The sequence below is a fragment of the Nipponia nippon genome, unplaced genomic scaffold (genome assembly GCF_047370975.1).
Source record: "Nipponia nippon isolate SJK-2023a ecotype South Korea unplaced genomic scaffold, ASM4737097v1 scaffold_2, whole genome shotgun sequence".
NCBI classification, from domain to species: Eukaryota; Metazoa; Chordata; class Aves; order Pelecaniformes; family Threskiornithidae; genus Nipponia; species Nipponia nippon.
The window spans coordinates 2841407-2860592 of record NW_028262336.1 but is presented as its reverse complement, the minus strand read 5'-3'; the positions used below and the strand labels follow the sequence as shown (position 1 = coordinate 2860592).

Genomic DNA, 19186 nt, shown 5'->3' with positions numbered 1-19186 from the left:
CAGCTGTGGCACCTATTTTCCACCCGTCAGTTTGTGACAGTGAACGCTCCCCCCATCTTCTGCCATTACCTCTGTACTAGTCAAAGGCATCAAACTGAGCTACTAAGCATTGTTTTGGAAGAACATGCCCGTTTCACGTGCGTAAGCCCAGAACGCGCGTACAATTCCCTCGATGCGCTGCCTGAATTGCTGCGGACAAGGCCAAACACCTCCGCAGAGCTGCTGATCTGCTGTATGGAAGCCAGTAACGGCACGTCCGCAGGGCAAAACAACGAGGGCCGCACAGCTACGTAGCTCTCTTCTGCACTTCAGGCTTGGAACGGCTCTGACTTTCCAGCAGCAGGTTCCAGGAGGGAAGGAAATGGCAGGATAACCCGTTATCAGGCTGCAGCCACGTCCAGGGATAGAGATGGAAAAGGTTTACCAAGTTTTGTCGAGTTAACTTCCTTGCTTTGAACAAGGACAATACAAAATTAGCCCCTAAAGGAAAAATCCTCATGCACTGATGAGCACATTCTGTGGAAGAGGAAATCACTTTTTTAATGGATTGTTTCAGACTTATCACAAACCGCCATATGAGAGGATGAGGCACACCCTTCAATCTTCACGGAGCTTCAGCCTTCCAAAAACAGAAAAAGCATTTCTCTAGAACCACACAAGTGTCAGAGAAATCCCCGCAAACCTTCACGTTTGACTCTTCCCGCAGCTCGGGTAGGAGAGAGCGCTCTGACAGCCCCGCCGCACGTTTGACATTTACATTAATGTCAAATGCATCAGCGCACATCCAGTTCCCACCTTTCGCCAGAACTGCCAAGCCCACGCCACCCTCCCTCCCCGCCGTCTCCCTCTGGCCTTGCCAGGCCTTCAGTGTTTCCCGAGGCTCCGTGGCTACTTGCCACCAAGGGGACCGAGCCCAGCTGGCCACCCTCCTCTCACAGCCGCTGGATTTCAGCTTGTCTGTCAGCGCGGCCGCTTGGCTCCCGGCCGGCAGAGCCTTGCCGGGTTCCCCTTTCTCGCCAGCCCTCCGCGTGAGGGACGGTCCCGGTGACAGCACCGGCTCTCCCCGCCATTGTGACACTGTTTGCCTCAGGGGCGGCTGCAGCTCGCCCACTCGCCCGCCCGCTGGCCCCCGCGGCGGGGGGGGGGGGGGGGGGGCCGCGCGCGGGGGCGGCGATTGGCCGGAGGGGAGGGAGGGGGCGGAGCCCGGCGGCCTCGCGGCTCGGCGGCGCTCCCGGCGGGCCCTGCGCCTTTCCCGCCGTTGCGTCGCCATGGCAACGTCGTGAGCCGCGCGGCGCGGCCTGGCGCCGTCATGGCGGAGCCCAGCGCGGCGGTGAGTGAGCCGGGGGCGCTCCGGGCCCTCCCCGCCGCACGGCGCTGAAGCCCCGTTTCTCTGCTTCTCCCTAGGAGCAGCGCTGGCTGCAGGCCGCTCGGGACTTCGCCCGCCGAGCGCTCCCTGCCCGCGAGGGGCCTGGCGGGCCGGAGCCACCGCTGCTGGACGCGGTGCTGCAGCGCCTGCGGAGCGCGGGTGGCGGGGACCTGCCGCTCGGCTACAGGTGACCGCGGGGCGGAGAGGGGAGGAGGGGAGGCGAGGCGAGAGAAGGGGCGGAGAGGGATGAGGGGACGGGGGGGGGGGTGTCCCCGGTGCCCGCCTTCGTCCCTCGCGCATGCGCGGCAGGTTGCGGCGGGGCCCACCCCTCCCCGTCCCGCCGTGAGGGCCCGGCTGCAGCCACGGGCCGGCGGAGCGGAGCTGGCGGGGTCCTCCCGGGAGCGCAGCACGGCGGCTGTAGCAGCAGCAGCAGCAGCAGCAGCAGCAGCAGCAGCAGCAGCAGCAGCAGCCGCCGCCGTCGCCGCCGCCGCCAGGCGAGCGCCGGTCGTTCATGTGCGATGCCTGCCCCGGATGCTGGGTGTGGGAGGGATGTTGTCGAAGACGGGTAACCGCATGCCTTTTCTTGGCTTCGATGCGCCCCCGATCGCTCTTGCGGTATGATTAAGCACCGTATCCGCTAGTCTGTGGTAGGTAGAGTGTGTAACCAAAGTAGGGCATCTCGCTGAGAGCGAGCTGCTCTACTGCACGGCATTTGCACGGCGGCTTCCCGGCTGGATCCTGCTGGTCTGCTCAGGAGGCTGTTCCTGGGCATCGTCTCCAAGGCTGTTGGCCAGCTGAGGTCCGCCTTTGAGTGTGCACTCTCACAGAGGAGGAAGCTAGGATAGCATGGTCTATATTTTAGTTGGTAAAAGGCTTTTGGGTGCTTGCCATCATGAAAAACACGCAGCTTGCTGAGAGAGATCTAGGTGGGAATGTTTGGCTCATCTGGATCTATATCTCTCTTGCTCCAGCTTTGGTGGGAGACTGTCTATTAAAACCCCTGGTACAGCTGATTTTGGGACAAAGGTCAACTGGAATTGATTCGGGACTTGTGGCCTTTAATTTTATACTAATAGTTTATAAATGTCGATGGCAGGTCTTTCACGCCAGCTCATCTGATCTCGTCGAAGCCATATTTTTTTCTATAGACTGTATTTTATGATGTTTAAACCAGAGTTTGGTTTATATTCAGGGGAATTCATGGAGAAGAGTTGAAGGTAGTTGATATTTGTCTTGTATGAGGCCAATGGTCTGTTTGTGAGCAGCATACTACAATCACAGCTAACCATCAAGCTCTGAAGCACCAGAAGAGGGTCCAGTTAGTTCTCTGTACGTGATAACCAGGATCCAGTGTACTGCTGTAGTTTTGGTTTCTCCCAAAAAGCAGTCAGCACATGTGATGAGAACTTCATGTGTTCTCCTTGTTGATCATAGATATCAGCAGTATTCCCGGTGCTGCTCTGTTTCTGAGGGTGGAGCAGTTTGCTTACGTCCTTTTCAGCTAATCTTTCTCCTGTTCAGATTCCTGCCAAATACACAACATAGATACTTGCATAAGTTTATCACTTCTGATTAATTTTTTATATAAATACTATTTATAGCTGATTCAGACCCGTCACTCATCTAGACTGGTTTCTGGCTTTGAACCTTTGATAACCTGACTAATCAAGTGAAACTCTTCAAATTCATACTCTCTGAATTTGATTATGTCCTGCTACTGAGCAAGTGGGTGTTGTGAATAGAGCTCCAGTTTCAGAGCCTAAAATTGTCAGCTAACCTCACTGGAAACAAGTACCAAAATCACTAGCTGGAGACCAGTTTGTATTTGCTCTTCCAGTGTTGATGTTAGCGTGGACAGAGGATTTTTGTTAATTCTCTAGTAGAGAGAGCCAGGATGTAAACAACAATGATGAACGCTGCTGTGGTCATATAAACACTGAAAAGGCTTAGAATCTAGTGAGGATGCTGCCTTGTTCTCCCATATGCAGTACCGTGGTCAGTCTAAGCATGATAGACGCTAAACTGTGGATAGCTTCACATGTGGTTGATTTGATGTTACATCTCCTTCTCCCCCCTCTCCCCAAAGCCAGGAGGGTAGGTGGAAAGATTCAGGGCTAGCTTGCCTGTGTTCTTATAAGTGAAGGCCCAGTCTAAGATTACTGGCTTGCCACCCCTCAGCTTTGTATCGTGTAGGCTATCCACAGGAGCGAATTTGTTCCAAAACTGTTACAGTCTTCATCTAGAAGTTGTTCAGCCTTGCTTTTACTGCAGTTCAGCACTTTTTAGCACCAGATGATGGAATTAGTCTGTATTTACCTGTGTTCGTTACTGATATGTAAACTGTGTTGAGCAGTTGTTGGAGTTTTCTCACAGTCTCCCATTCAAGCTAAAAATGTCTGAACTAATAACTGTTCTCTCTCTCACCTCCCCCCACAGGTACTTGAAAACATGTTCCATTTTATCAGCTCTCGATTTCCCACCCCTACCCCCCAAGTCTTCTGCATGCCTGCTCAGGTGACCATAGTAGCAAAGGGTGTCTGTTTTCAGAGATGATGCTCAAGCAGAACACGTTGACTGAGCTGAGAGAGATCCTTGATAAATGCCAGTGAACGGGTTGATTCTTGCCATGTGGTATCATCAGACCATGCCGATAGCTAAGGCTTTTCTGACTTAGCCAAGCTTTGTCCACTGCAGTGATCGCTGTAATTCCCAAACTTTGCAGGCTGAGTTTTTTTCTATAGTCTTCCTTTTCTTTTCTTTCCAGTTTCATCTCCATCTCTGACCTACAGTGTCAGCAGCGCACGCCATGCTGCAGCCAGCTGACCTGGAGCACTAATGAATTTAAAGAATGGGCTCAGCAAGGACAAGGTGGTTTACCCATGCAGAGCGCTTTGCCAAGGACTTACCTGATCTTGGTTGGCTATTTGACAGATGGAAGGCAAGAGGACAAAGAAAAGTTGGTAGCTGGTTGCCTATACGTGAAAGACAATACTGGGATAATTCCATGTGAGGTATGTCCTCGGTCTGAGGGATTCTGTGCTGCAGACCACCAGGGGCTTCAGATAGTCTGCTGAAGTCTGTAGTGAGGGAAATAACACATCTATGTAACAGGCAGGAAAACAGCAAGCTCACTCAGATCCTGGGGAGAAGCTAGAACATGTCGAAGTTGTCATTGCTAGGAGAACAAACACTGAATGCGCTGGCCTGGAAAAAAGAGACAGCATAATGTACAGTTCTGTTAAACTCTCAACAGTACGAGGTGGCCTGGGAGATCTGGAGGTCATAGCACTACCCTCTATTTGTTGAATGCCAACTAGCGGAGCAGAAATAACTTTCTAGAGAGTCGTACTGGGTGTTCAGTGATGCATTGATGACATGCTTTCAAGAAATAACAGCTTGCGTGACAGTGGTATTGAATTCAAAGACTTCTGAAGGTCTTAGAAGGCAAGGGGAGTCTAGATAAGAGGTAACCCCTAGAGTGGTGATGAAAGAGCACTGAGGTTGTGCTTTCCAAGGAGGGGAAGACTGGGAAAAACTTATATTGGTATGAACTTCCAACTGAAAACACAAGGGAAAAGAAAGCAGGTGAGAATTTTAGAAAAAATCTGAAAATAACTAAGCCTTGCAGGGAATTAATTATCACCTTGCCGTGAGGGTGTGGCTATAACCCAGGAAATGCTGGCTGTAGAGCTCAGCAACTCTGTTCCAGACTTGTATCTGGAAGGACAGAAGTTCTCCATGCAAGATAGGAGAGTGGGCAGAAAACACTGCTCTCATTTAATAATGAAGCCCAGCAGTAGAACAGGAGTTTGTGATGTGCATGCAAGGGCAAATTAGTAATGAAGATTGTAAGTAATTCTGAGAAAACATACTGTAACTCATCTCAAGCTTTTATCTCTTTGTCTCTTGCCTTAGCTCCTACATTTTGAACTTGAGTGGCTGGAGTCACTGTTACTCTTCCCAAGCTGGTCGTATATACCACAGACAGACCAGAGCGCAGAAGGGTATGTGGAAATCCTGGTGGATCCAATGCCAGTAAATCTCCCAAAGGAAGTACCTGACAGCATTCCAGTCGCCTACCCAGCATCGGCCAAGCCACTGCTTACCTCCAGGTAAACACCTAGTGTGCTCAACTCCATCATAGCGCTGTTGCTCTGGCTTGGCAGGTACCATGAAGAGCACTTGGCTTAGGAAGAGCCAAATTCTATTTCTGCCACAGGTGGAAGTATAACGGCGAGCGATGGAAGTAAAAGTCATACAATAAAGCCACTTTTCATTAATCAGCTGTTTTCCAGGACTTTACTGGAAGTTTTTATTCTGTATTTTGTCAAAACAAGACAAATTTTAATTATTTCTGGATGTATTTTTATACTACAGAAAGGACATGAGAACAAAGTGATGATTCGGCTTTCACTGAGGCTAAAATTTACTCTTTTGATTAGCACAAGTTGTTTTTTTTTAACCTAGAGTGAACCAAAAGTATTATTGCAAGTAATTCTAGATTCTGATATGAAATTCATACACACTGCTGGTCAAGTTCTTATCAGATTGCTGAGATAAAGGTGCCAGTTAAATGTCAGCTGATAACAGTAACTGTTGCCTTTAGTGGAAATAATACTTACAGTATGTGAAAATGTAGCCAATGGAATTACAAATCTTACTCAAGTTGATAATTTCAGGTTGTGCTAGATCGTGTTTTATATTCTTCAGTAGAGAATTATTGATGGAAATTAATAACAATAAAATGTCCCTAGTCAGGCTGCTTTAGTTTCTTTTTAGTTTTCTTTTGTTTTAAACAAGAAAACTATTTCCATATTTCAGTGTACACTATTAGCCTTTAAACATAAAGCTCCTCCGCTGTTCACTGATACCTGACCCATTTTCCATGCTCCCTCTCTAAAAATGTTACCAATAAAGTCATTAAATGTTGTTCCTGGTACTTGCGTGTGTGGATGTCCTGGTATTTCTTTTAAAAAAATGTCATAAAGTTACGTAATTGTTTACATGTTTTAGAATCAATAATATATTTGTTTAGACTAAGTGGGATGGTTATATTCAAGTCCAGTAGGAGCTAAAATGAAAATGACAAATGAAACTACAATTTTTTGTTTGAAATGAATTTTTTTTTTCTTTTAAATGAAAGTTTGAAATGACTAAAGAAATGTCACCTCTCTCTCCTCTCATCTGCTTTCAGTTTTGCTGCTCTTTCACCCTGTGCCAAGTTTGTTAGGAAGACTCCATTGTTGCTTTCAGGCCTCTTTTCTTTATAGGCTTAGAGCTTCCACAGCTTCACATTCCATGGATCTACAAAGCTGAGTTCTGTTTTCTGCTGAAGAATTGCTTGTGACTTTTTTTTTTTTTCCCCCTTTTGGTCTATGATTAGCTTCTTGTTTGTGGTAAAGGTTTTTTTATAATCTGGCTGTTGTCATGGAACATGTGAATTTGTTCAACACAACCCTGCTGTCTTCAAATATTAAGGTTTTTAAAACGTCAAAGGGACTTAGTACATAGAAGTTAAAGTAAGACTTTTGTAGCCACATATTGTTTTGAAAACCTCTCTGGGAGATGGTCCATATTATGTTGTTGGATCTTTTATTTCCAGAAAGTGTGTGCTGCATATTTGTTTATTTTGCTTTTGAGACACCTTCAGTTCTTCTTTCATCTCTGATTTCCCTTGCCTTCTCAATTGCCCTCTAGGTTTCCATGTAAGAAAAGATCAAAGCTCACTGTGGGAGGTGAATTGGCCAGACTCGGGCCTCTCCTTTGTATTTGCCACAAGACATTCTTCTTTCTGTTTCTGAAGTGCCTGACCTCAGCTGTTTGGGTCCCTGTGCTGGTGCAGGTAAGTCCTTGGAATTTTGCTCACAATGTCACTATCAGTGTTTGTGCATGTGCCAGCTGCTGAATTCTTTGAAGCTTGCCCATGACTTCCCAGTTTGATTTATTCTTCCTTCTACTAGTGATTCTTTTTTTTTTTTTTAATTCCATGCAGCTTGCAATAGTCTCTGTATGTAAGAAGTCTACTTCTGTGTTCTTCCTCCCTCATGCAGTTGCACTGTCCCTGAACATCTTGCAGATATCATCACCCTTTTGCTAAGAGTGTGAGGCAGTCCTCTTAAAGGAAAAGTTTTTTTGGGTGGGGTTATCGGGGTCAGAAAGAATTTTTTTCCAGTGCAGGAGATGCTGATGTTGCTTTTGGTTTCTCTGCTCTAGAAGCCCAACCAGCTGGCATGGCGTTATATCCTCAAGTTGGGTCACAGGTACACAGTAACAGGCCTGAGTATGTCCAGCCTGAAGAAATCTGGACAAAGGATGTTTGTCACCGGTGTTTCTTCCTGCCTTCTGCCCTACTGTGCAGAGCAGGTGAGGGAGCAGCCGCTGGACAGTGCTTGGCAAGGAGAATCCACTCAGTCTTCTTCCCTTGAGGTTGCTGAGCAGCTCAGTGATTCCTTGGAGGTGGGAGTTGAAGAGGAGAGGCTAGGATCAACCAAAGAGTCCAAGATCATCTCATATGTGGTAAGGATTCATAGGGTTAGCCTTCACCCACTCATGCTCTAGGGTTTCAGCCCCTGGCCTGCAAGGTCTTAGTTTCATCATTAATTTATTTTCCTGTCATTCAGGGCTATGAGTCTCTTATGTTCTGGGACTCTCTACACTCCTGTAACTTTGCTTTCTATTTAGGGAACTATCACCAAAATACTCAATGTCCAAGCTGGTCTCTTTTTACTGGATGACAAAGTCTGCTTGTGCCTTGCTTACCAGCAGTTGTTGAACTCTGCACGTGGACTCCGACCAGGAGCGTGTGTGGAGGTAAGCTGAGACTTAACAGGCATAAAGCATTCAGTGGAAAAGACTTGGACCCTGGGGATGGCTCACAAGTGTGTGGGTCAACAGAAGACTAGGGGAACATGGGAATTATTTCAGCAAGTATCTGGAACGAAATCGGGGATCTTACTGTCTAGGCTTGGTCATTATTATTGTCTCGGTAATTCTTCTTATCTGATTTCTCCCTAAGCAGTGTCAGGTCCCTCAGGCCCATTGGATTTATAGACAATCCAGTAGAGTGACAAAGGATTTAGGGTGGGGTGATGGTTTTGGGGAGTGGTGGCAGACTAGCCATCTCCTCTCTTAAGTTGTATGTCTGTGTATCTCAGCTTATCGATGTCCACCTCCTGCAGAAGCCTCTGGTATCCTTCCCTTTCATTGTACTTGGTGCTTGCCTGAGCAGCACCGTTGTGCTGAAGAGTTTTTCAAGGCTCAGCACCCCCTACCAGCCACCGGCCTCTTCAGGAAATCTCTACTTTCAGCTGCTCTTCCGCTACAATCTTGGTATGCCACTCTACCTCTGGCTGGTGAGCCTCCTGGAGACATTTGAGGAGAGGTGAGGACAGTTCTTCTGAAGTCAGGCTACACGTAAATGTGCTTTGTAGGCTACCTGGGTGTCTTCTAGACCAAGGGTTCACAAAATTACTGTGCTTGGGTACTAATAGCAGCAGCAATTGCTTCTGGTTTACTGGCCTAAGTAAGCCATTCTAGATTTCATGTCATGTCCAGTTGCTTGTACCTTGCAGTTGTTCTTATGAGAAAGTCCTGTACATTTTTCAAGTGCGTGTGCAGTAAGCCCACTGCTCTGGGGAAGCTGCAGCACTCCAAAGAATGTGCTTATGTACTCCTGCCTAGGAAGTTTTGTCCTGAAACATGGAAGCACTGTAGGGATGTGTGCGTGCCAATGTAGTTTGCTTGACAAATCAAGGTGGGCACTGAGGCTGGAGCTGGAAACTGCTGCTACAACCAGATCACAACCGATATAAAGGCTCTTGTGTCCTGGCTGCTCACAGGAGCAGCGGCAGCTGCTCAGCATATCTCTTTGAGATATTCTGAGTATTGCCAGTAGTGCGAGCATTTGTTTGAGAGCCTCTGTCTTAGCAGATTTTCCCACATGTGATTATCTCTGGGTCTTCCAGATGGCTTCCTGCTCTCCCCGACTGCTGCACTCTGTTCATGTGACAGCTGTGGGCCAGTTTCTGGGTTTACTTCTGAGTTCTGTTAGTGAAAATATTTGTGTTTGTTCTGGAACTGTTATGGTTGATCACTGTAACTGCTGCCTTGGACTTTAAAAGCTAAAATGTATATATTTAACCTCCGGCAGTCAAATAGCAGCTTATAGAACGCTTAATCTTCCTGTGCTTTACTGGCACTGTGGAATTTTTACCATGCTTTCCAATAAAACAGCTTCAGTTTTGCCCTGGGAATGATGCTAGCTATAAGTTTCAGTTTTTACTAGCTTTTTCACTTCCTTTAAATGTGATTGTTAAGTCCTGCTACTGCTTGAAAATTGTTCTAGTGAGTTAGTTGTTATCTCTTTTTATTTGAGTTCACTTTCTGTTATTAAGTCATATTTTGATTGCAGTGTGATCGCATCCAGGCATTCAAAACCAGTGAACTAAACTTCTGAAAGGAACACAACACAAGGAAAATGTTGGAACAAGAGCTGTGGTTTCTGCCTTGTGATTATTTTTTTTTTAATTATTTTTTTTTAATCCTGTAAAAGAAAGCCAAGTATACCTAACAGGAGTAATCATATCAAGCTTAGCCAAAATGCATGGAGGTCCATTTGTGTGACTTAGAGGAAGATTATTTTCGAGTGGGTTTGTTTTGTTGTTTTTGGTTTTTTGGGGTTTTTTTTGTCCACTGGAGTTTTGAGATTTTGCCAGTCTGTATAGTTTCCTGTTCCTTGTCTGCTTGCCTGACATAGATCTGCATCGCCCTTCAGTGTTCCTTTTTTTAATCACTTCATGTTCTTTTTGCACTTTCCTTAGTTCTTGTCCTACACAGCGCATTCACTCATAACAAGCAGAAGGAATCCCTGACTTACATGCAAAACTCACTAAGAAGTGAGGACTGCTAATGCTTCTAACTGTCTTCATTTTTTTCAGGTTTTCTTATTTCTTTGGGCGCCGTCGACTGTTGCTTAGCTCTATGCACCGAAACCCTGGAGCTGCTGAGAAGTTCCTTGTCCCCCTTCTGCAAACTGTGGTGCCAGATGGAGAGGCGGCAAGAGATATTTATAATGAAATCCTAGCAAAAATACACCAGTGTCCCCTGCAGAAGGTGAGCAAATGCTCTGTGAGCTGTTTTCTGTTTGTCTGATGGGAAGAAATTCAGCTGGTTCATTCTTTCTTTCTTTTTTCTTAGTATTTGACCCTGAACCCCCCGTGCCAGGCCCCATCTCTGTCTGCAGTTTGCCATATGGCAGAACAGAAGAGCTGGGAAGGCTTCAGTCCATCACAGCTGCTTTCCCCCTTGGAGGCACAGCACATGGGCACCCAGGAGCTGAATCGCAGGCTGGCCTGGTCTTACTGCACACTCTCAGCAGGAAGTTTCCAGCCCCGACTGGTAAGTGCCTTGTTCCCTTTACTGTCTGTGCCTTGAGAGTTCCCAGTTCTTCCCATGCCTTCCAGCACCCTGTCTGATGCATGCCTGTTCCTCCTGTTAGGGAATGACACTGCTTTCCTCACCTGTGGTGTGTCGAACACAGGCTGAATTCAGGCTGCTGCTATGCACGCTTTGATTTATGGCCTTCACAGATCAGAAGTGTTTGATGCTCTTTGCAGCTTCCTTTCTGTTGCAGATACTACTGGGTGTGCTGAGAGTCTCCTCCAGGAGCAGTTCCCTCCAGCTGCAGGACAAGAGCAGCACGCTCCCCTGTGTGATATCCCATAAGGATGGTATCCCCTTTGCCCATACGGCTCTCATAGGTACATCCCACTAAGCTAAATTTGAGAGTGCTGGGCTTTTGCATTCTGCCATCCAGCTCCAAAACAAGGAAGAGGAGACTTGGTATGGAGATGCTGAACTGTCACTGCCTGGCCTCGTGACTTTAAAATGAGGAAATTGAGCTTGCTGGTTTTGTATTCTCTTTTTATTAGCTCAGCTCCTTTCTCTGATGTGTTTGCAGGATCACTCTTGCAGGTGGAAAACTACCAGCTTGTAGTGGAGAGATTCCTTCAGACTGATTTTCCCTCCTGGGAGCAGCTGGCAAATCTGGAGCATGTGAGGGAGAAAAAAACCAGGCAAGTCCCTTTATTCAATGCCCAATTAAAATCATCACTCTGCAGTTCCACAGCTATTTTGGACTATGGTAAAGCTGCTTATCAGCATAGTATTTCAGTGCCAAAGCACCTGTCCTTTGCTATTTGCAGGAAAGGAGATCTTTATCAGCAACAAACCCACCATCTTCATTTTGTTCAGAATACACACAGCCTGGTAGCTGCCCTCTACTTCACCCTTCTGCGCTGCTCCCGCTGATTACTTGCGGGGCACTCACCAGAATTGCTTTTCCCAGATAACCGCTTGTTTCAGACACGCCCCTGTCAGGAACGGGGAGTTTCACTGTTACTGTTTGTCGTTTCAGTGTCTATGTGCACTTCTACTTTGAGGATGTTCAGGTTCTCCATGCTGCTGAAGGACAAATCCAGAAAGGCCTTAAAAGTGGAAACGGCTCCTCTTTGAGGAAGAAGGATGATGACAGCTTAACATCTGAGCTGGAAACCCCAGAGGCAAAAATGCTGAAATTGGAGGATCCCAAGCCAGATACTCACAGAGATAAGAACTGTCAGAAGGGCCAGAGCAGCACTAGAAGAACCAGCTGTGTTTCTCACCTATTCTTGGTTACCCAGAAAGAGGGTCTTATGTTACGCAATTACCAGCTACCCAGAGAAGAAGATGGAGAAGGGCAGGAGCTGCAGCACAGTTTCCAAGCCACAGTGCTGTGGCTGGGCAGACCTCGGCTCTGGAGCCACTCCAGAGACAGTGGGAATCTACCGGAGCTGGAAGAGACCAGCTGTGATGGAGAAGAGGGCATGACACAGCAAGAAGTGAGGCGGGAGGCAGCTTTGGGGGAGTGGTTTGATAAGGCTGGGAGCTGGCTCCTCAGGGAGCCTGTGTGATAATTAAGGATCTAGATTTCTAATCAACAAGAGAGTGATTTTTTGTCTTGGTTATCCTTGATGGTGCTAACCTTACTTCTCAAGCAAGACATCCTCGGCTGGACTTGCTCTCTTCATGCTGTACGTTTCATTTTCTACCTTTTTCCTAACATTTCTGATCACCTTTTCGCCCTCCCCCACCAGGCACTACTGCTCTTCATGGGGAAGTCTCTACGATGGTTTCCATTTCTGCACCTGGATGGGCTGTATCGCTTTGTTGTGCCCCACTGCTCGGTAAGAGAGGGATTGTCTTGCTGTTTCCTGCTGGAGACTTTTTACTGAACTGCATGTGGGAGTTGAGGAGTCAGAGGGTGACTAAGCTCTTGGCTTGGAATTCCCATTCATCTTGCCAAGGAACTGCTTCAGTTCTATGTTTGGTTAAAATTCTCAGAGCTCTGAGTTCAGTGGATTTTTTTTCTTTTTTTCTTTAAACCACTGTTCTTCAGTGGCCCTTTTTTTCCTATATAGCTTTCATCTCCTTCTTTTAATAGTCCTCTTTCCTGCCTTACCACTCTTCTCTCAGGACTTGGAAGTGTTTGACAAGCTCTGTTTTCCACCTGTGCCAGCAAATTTCCTGAGCAGGTCATCCTGCCCCCTGTGCCTGCCTGTCCAAGATACCTGGTACTTACAGCATGAGACATGGATCTCCTGTCTGACTGAGCACCAGGTATGCAGTGCCTTATTGATCTGGGCTTTCACAGGCAACTTGTAGATGTCTCCAGAACTAGCTCAGAAAGTTACCAATACAGAATGTCTTGTTGATGAGACTGTTCTGCTCTAAGCTCCATCAGAGGCTGCTGCTGGGCTTCACATTTTCCTGCCTCAGAATTAATCTGGGGAGGAAGCATCAGTTGCTTGACATAGCTCTAAGCATGCAGACCTTGTATTTAGTGCTCTAGCTGGGGACAGCCATAAAATACAATCCATCTGAGTCCGTGTCTCCCATACTTCTAGCTGGCAGCCAGCTCGGTGCTGAGAGGCATGGACCAGAGAATTTCCTCCATTCCAGAAGTACTTAGCAACAGGTACGTTGGTCTGCCCTGAATTAGATGTGACCATGCCTCAGGGAGTAGGTCTGCATTCATCTTTATTGGAGACAGTACTACATTAAGCAGTGATGAATTATCCACCCTAGGAATATGGTTTGGAAATCTTCCTGTGTGCAAGTATTCCAGGCTGCCCCCATCCTGTTTATCAAAGTTAAAGGGATTGCAGGTGACAAAACTGCAAAATGGTGTCCAGAAAAAGTCTGAGCTACTACTGGTGTGGACTAGGTTCCAAAGGTCTCTGCTAAATTCCTGTCAGAAGTGGAAACAGGCGCAGCAGGGAAAAGAATGTGTGAGGGTTTTTTGTTGGTTTTTGATTGTTTTAGCGTAACTTGCTCAAACAAATACTGGGGTTAGAAGCTTTTCTGTTCAAAGCGTGTTTAATCTGGGATGATATGCATGCACACTGAAATCTTCACCAGTGCCTTATGGTAAACTCAGTTTTTCTTGGTTGGCTTCTTCCTTTAGAGGAAGCAGAAAGCGAGTTATGGGGTTTCTTGTCCCTGGGTGGGATACGCTGCAGCAAGCTGCCCTCAGTCCAGTAGCTCAGGTGCTCAAGGGCAGATTCCCCTGAAACTGGGCTTAAGCAACAGCACTCCACTTCTCCCTGTCCTTTGTGGCAATCTTGAGTCAGGCCTTCTTCCACTCCCTTTATCTTCAGGCAGGACAGAAATCCTGGTCTGCTCTCAGTTTCACAGGTTCCCTCGTTTCTTTCTCTGGTGAGATAGTGGAGAGGACCTTGTGTGCCTCTCCCAAGAATGAGAAGCCATCTGTGACTCTCAACCTTCAAAAGCAGAAAGGTAAGATTGTGACAGGCTGTCACGTAACAACAAATTGATTCTTTCTGTTTCAGAGAGGCAGTGCGCTTGGCTAACTGTGCTCCTGTATCTGAGAATAGTGGAAGTAGGCCAAGATGTTGCATCCCGTTGCCTGTCAGAGGGCTGGGAAACTACACTGCATGTGTGTTGGGGATGGGAATGGGAATACTGTACCTGGAAAATCTGTGAGGTGGAACAGTGATAGCCTCATTGTGATGGGAAGGAAAACACCTCTAGCAGGTCCAGCTCAGTGGCAGATTGTGCTGCCTGCGTGTGAGGTCATGGCATGTGTGGTTCTGTGTCTCCTCAGGGAGTCTGCTAGCCAGCGATCACAGCGTGAAGCTCAGCATCTCAGTTGCTTCAGGCTCCCCTGTTGTGGTGGACGTTTACATTGCTGCTGCCTATCTGCAGCACTTCTGGGGTTTGCTACCTGGAGCCAAGATCCTCTTCCAGAACTTGGAACGGAAAATCTCCAGGTACCCCTGTCTTTAGAGTCCTGATCTGGGCTCCAGCTCTGACCTCTCGTGTTGTCTTTGAAACCGTCTCTGAATCTTTCCTCTTGTGGACTTTCCTCATCCCTTGCCCATGCCTTCGTGTCTCCCAGTTCCTTGCTACAAATGATTTTCCTACCGTGTTACAGATGAAGACCAGCCCAGCCATGCCAAGAAAACTGAGCGGTATGGTTTCTATGAGCCCTTTCTGACATCTACTCTTTCAAATTGCAGATTCCATAATGTTTATTGCATCTACATTGCCTCCAGCTGTGTAAGCATCATATCTCTGCCAGCTTCTCACCTGCCTTTTCCTTCAAGGTGAGTCCAGGGTCTCTGCCCACTTACAGCGTCCCAAGAAAGGTTTCTATGTTCCAAGCTTCTCACATTCCTGTTTCTTCTAGTCCTGCAGGAGAAGCCTCACCCCCCTCACTAGTGTTTCTATCCAGCTTGCAACCTCACCTGCAACATCTGCCCCAGGCACGGATTTTATGCCACTTGTCCTGTGTACTGACTCTGTCCCTGCAATGGGTTTGCTCACTTTGCAGCAGCATCTTCAAAGAGGTATTCAAGCTTCCACAGAGATAATTTGTGAGGAACCTTGCAGATTTTCTACTCTGACACATCCTCTGCTACTGCGTAGAGGAAATAAGAGTTCCTGTCCCAATTCCAAAACCTCTTTTTCCAGTGTCTGAAAAGGACTTGTTTATTAGAAAGGGACCAAAAAGACAACAGATTAGAAGCGCGCGTCTGATATTAGGCAGGCTGACAGCTGGGACTGGGGATGAAGCAAGGACATTCAGGGGGAGAATCCTGCTCTGTTAATGCTCTGCTTTTCCCGTGTTCGCTGCTGTTGGGGTTCAGCACCTTGCAGCAGGTGATTTCTGTCCCCATACAAACTTTTCCCAAGACGCTCATTGGACATGCAGTGAAGTTCTTCAATCCTTTGCATACTTAATTAGGGGAGGGTTAAAAGAAGCAATGGCCCTTCCCCTTCTCTCTCTTATACCCACCCATACATAGCTGTAGCTTTGCTCTTCCTTCAGGGGAGGTGCACCCGACACAGTCCACCATGTCCATCCCACACAGGAGTGAGGCAAGCCAGTGCACGGTAAGCGCTGTAGAGATTGGGTGTGGAGGGAGGTGGGTAGGAGGGAACAAATTACACCACAGAGGGGAGAGGAAAATCAGATCAAGGATGGGATGTGGACAGAATAGCAAAGACAGAAGTTAGAGTTGTCATGTCTTCCCAGACGTGAACAAACCTCCCTCTCTACTGAGATCCGCTGTCTGGGACATGACCCTTGTGAGGGAGCTGGGCATTGGCCTGACCTCCCTCTGCATCTTAGTCTGCCTGCTCTCTCCATAGGGTGCTGGTGGAGGACGGAACGGGTGAAGCTTTGGTGCTGTGCAGGAACCAGCATGTGGCAGCAATGCTGGGCCTGAGCCTTCTCGAGTGGGAAGCTCTGCAGAACTGTGTGCAGAGCAGGGGCAGAGTGTCCGTTCAGCATGGGGAAGCTACTGGCACGGGGGTGAGTGGGTTATTCCGGTAGCGATTGCAGCATGCTGAGCTCAAGCCTCGGCTGGACTGGATTTCCCTTTGCTGTGGGTGTTCCAGTGGCTCCCTGCCTCCCTCTGCATGTTCACTGGCATCACAACCTTTCCTTCCTCAGTGTGTGGAGGAACCTGAGGATCTCATTGCTTGCTACTTAAGGAGCCTGTGCAGGAGTCCTCTCATCTGTCGCCCTATCCTGCTGGATTTCAGCCTAGACAGGAAGCCCTCCAAGATCCTGCAGCCTAGTAAGCAAGCACTGTTGGCTTTTGTAATATTTAGTGTGGGAAGGAAGGGAGGAGCCATCTCACCAGGCTGGGGAAGGAGAGCTGCCTTCACTGCCCACAAAGCAAGATCTCTGGAGGATTTCCATGAAATTGTGAATTCTGTGTCTTAGCAGAACTGTGGTTACAAAAATACAGAAATAGTATTGTAAAAATCACTACATACAACAATATTATATCTGAATTTTTCTACTTAATACAGAAGCATAAAAATAGTATTGAATTGTCCTTGTAGTTGTAGTGAACAACTTGGAGCTTCTCCGTTCAAATTTTATGTATGGTTCCAGAAAAATAGATCAGCTAAACAACTGGGACAGTAATTGTTCCAAGGTGTCAGTGAGGGGGGGTGCGGGTTGTGTGTGTGTGTGTGGTAGTGGTGGCAGGAGAGAACATGTTTTATTAGCACCCCCCTTTTGGCCAGCCAGGGTTACTTTGCAGGCCTCTCAAATGAAGTGGGTTTTGACTTTAGACAGGACGGCAGGTAAAGTCAAGATTAGGCCTGGAAATCCTCACCATGGCCACAGAATTTGAAGTGCTGAAGAGTTTTGAATTCATGGGTGCTGATGTCTGAGCTCTGTGCAGTTGCTGCGTTAAGGAGACATTCCTCGTAGCTGCTTGTACTAACGCTAGTGCTTGAGTATGAGTCCAGGCGCTGCAGGGGTTGATTTGCTAAGCTCTGCTCTGGAGACGTTATCTTTTGGCTATCATGTAACATTGTCTGTAAGGCCAGGTTGCTGATAGTGAGAAAAGATACAAAGCCCAGTGCATCAGCTATGTGAGCAGCAGGTAGTTCACAGCGTTTCACAGTGTAAACTGTCTGTTCCTCCAAGTTGGAGGGATGCTGGCCAAATGCATTCATCTCCTTACATCCTGGATTCATTAATTGTGCTGTCCTTTGAGGTTTAGCGGATGCCAAGCAGCTGCTGCAAGGCCTTCCCTCCCACACCAACTTCTACAGCTGTGGGCTAGAACAGAGCGGGAGCCCTGTACTGAGTTGTTACAGGTTGTATCTTTCCCCTTCAGCTCCACCACAGCTGAGAAATTTTCACTGCGGTGAAGTGGAGTTTGTGTCGCAAGTGGGACCTCGGCTGAGCCTGCTGTGCCTGAATGTGGAGGAAGTGGAACAAGAAGCCTTAAGTTATCTGAACAGCGAGAGAATTAGGAGGACATCCAGTCACTGCCAAGAGGGAGCCACTGCTTAACATGCCTCCCAGTGGGAGAGGAATTATGAAAATACCTACTGGGATTGGGAGCTCGTTTTAATCTCCTTTCCAGTGGGAGCGCAGGCCTGTGAGCACAGGGTGAAGGGTGCAATCAAGAAGCTGCTGTGACCTGTGGAATTCCTGAATGGTCATTCTGGACCATTGCCACCAGCAATACTGGGCTACATTTTGGAAGAGAGATATTCACTACTTACTACGTGACAGCGCTTGCTTTGGGCCTAGGGCACACAATGTGTGTATTTTATGTGGTAGCATCTACTAAATAAAGCTATTAAAATACAGTTTAAATAACACCGTATCTATTTTAGTATTAGGGTTTACTTGCTATATGGGGAATGAGGCAGAAAGTAGATCCTTGGTTTATGAGGCAGAGCCAGGCATTTTGCAGATCATTCACTGTCTTCCTGCAAAACTGTACAGTTGCCACAAGGGATAGTCTTCTTAACCCAATAGAAATTATTAAAATGGTGTTTTAAAAGCATTTCCTTCCTCCAAGAAGAGAAAGGAAGTGAATAAGTTACTGTTTGGAAACTAAATCATGGTACTAAATCGCAGGACTATACAGGCATTGTTTTGCAGCTTAAACAGTGGCCTGAACCTTATGTGGGGCTGGTAACAAAAGGATGGCAGTGAGCTGTGATACAAATTCACAACATGCTACAGGCTTGCCCATCTGTTCCTGATTAGGAAGGGGATGACTGCAATGGCACGTGCCAGTATCCACAGTGTCATGGCAGACTAACCAGTACAACACTTGGGAGATCACCACTGGAAGAGATTCCTCTCCCGTCTGCTTGCAGTGATGACCAAGTGTTCTGCACTTGCTTTTGCCAAAGTAACATCCAGATCCTTTGTCTTGTGCTATAGGTTACACACAGTTACTTCCCTGCTGTGTTCTGTGTGCAGACAGCCTATTTGAGCAGCTACTCTGTTTTGGGTTTTGTTTGTTCAGTGTTTCCTCCTGCCTTTCCCCTTTCCCCCTTAGTTTGAGCCTTATATTAAATTATAGGTGGTGGGTTTATTGAGCACGGGTAACATATCTTCCCTCTCAAGGCCTGCTGGCTGCTTCTAAGACCAAAGCATGAGTGGCACAAGACCTGGCATGCCACAATTCAACAAAGTTCTGAGCCTCCGTCTTTAAGAAGGTTACCAAAACAGCTTAAAGCAAAGCTCTACACAAGGTTTGCTGTGACAGTCTGTTTTTCTGTAGTTGCTTTCTGTGAAATGGTAACGATTTTGCTGAAGCTTGCTCCCCACCCTCCCCAAAGAAAACAAAACACAAACAAAAAAAAAAACCTCTCAGCCTGAGGAAAATGTTGACTGTAAGTGATGTAAATTAAGAGATTAAAATCTGGTTTAAAAGTGCAACTGAAAGTAGTCCTGTAATATGAATAACATTGTAGCAGACAGTGCTACAG

At 47.2% G+C, this 19186-nt stretch overlaps 1 protein-coding gene across 6 annotated transcripts; it reads left to right on the top strand.

Moving 5' to 3' along the window:
- The first annotated feature begins 1212 nt into the window (after nt 1-1212).
- On the top strand, nt 1213-19136 carry CTC1 (CST telomere replication complex component 1). Of its 6 annotated transcripts, none has more exons than XM_087758073.1 (24): nt 1213-1330; nt 1405-1553; nt 4131-4377; nt 5282-5478; nt 7064-7208; nt 7580-7882; nt 8048-8176; nt 8545-8747; nt 10303-10477; nt 10562-10762; nt 10998-11124; nt 11325-11439; nt 11781-12243; nt 12499-12588; nt 12878-13021; nt 13309-13379; nt 14091-14200; nt 14529-14694; nt 14944-15030; nt 15114-15273; nt 15756-15820; nt 16079-16241; nt 16383-16509; nt 17569-19136. In XM_087758073.1, the coding sequence occupies exons 1-24, from the start codon at nt 1310-1312 to the stop codon at nt 17745-17747; spliced, it is 3837 nt and encodes a 1278-aa protein (XP_087614199.1). In that variant the 5' UTR covers nt 1213-1309; the 3' UTR covers nt 17748-19136. The 6 variants fall into 6 exon arrangements, 5 of the variants coding, with proteins under 5 accessions (XP_087614199.1, XP_087614198.1, XP_087614201.1 ...); XM_087758072.1 differs by having other exon boundaries at nt 8521-8747; XR_015704827.1 differs by lacking the exon at nt 16079-16241 and having other exon boundaries at nt 8521-8747; nt 17569-17708.
- Nucleotides 19137-19186: the final 50 nt, after the last annotated feature.

Coding starts and splice junctions, on each gene's coding strand:
- CTC1 (XM_087758072.1), top strand. CDS start 1,310: ATGGCGGAGCCCAGCGCGGCG. Junction 4,378..5,281: donor CTGGGATAATTCCATGTGAG/GTATGTCCTCGG, acceptor CTCTTGCCTTAG/CTCCTACATTTTGAACTTGA. Junction 7,209..7,579: donor GGGTCCCTGTGCTGGTGCAG/GTAAGTCCTTGG, acceptor TCTCTGCTCTAG/AAGCCCAACCAGCTGGCATG.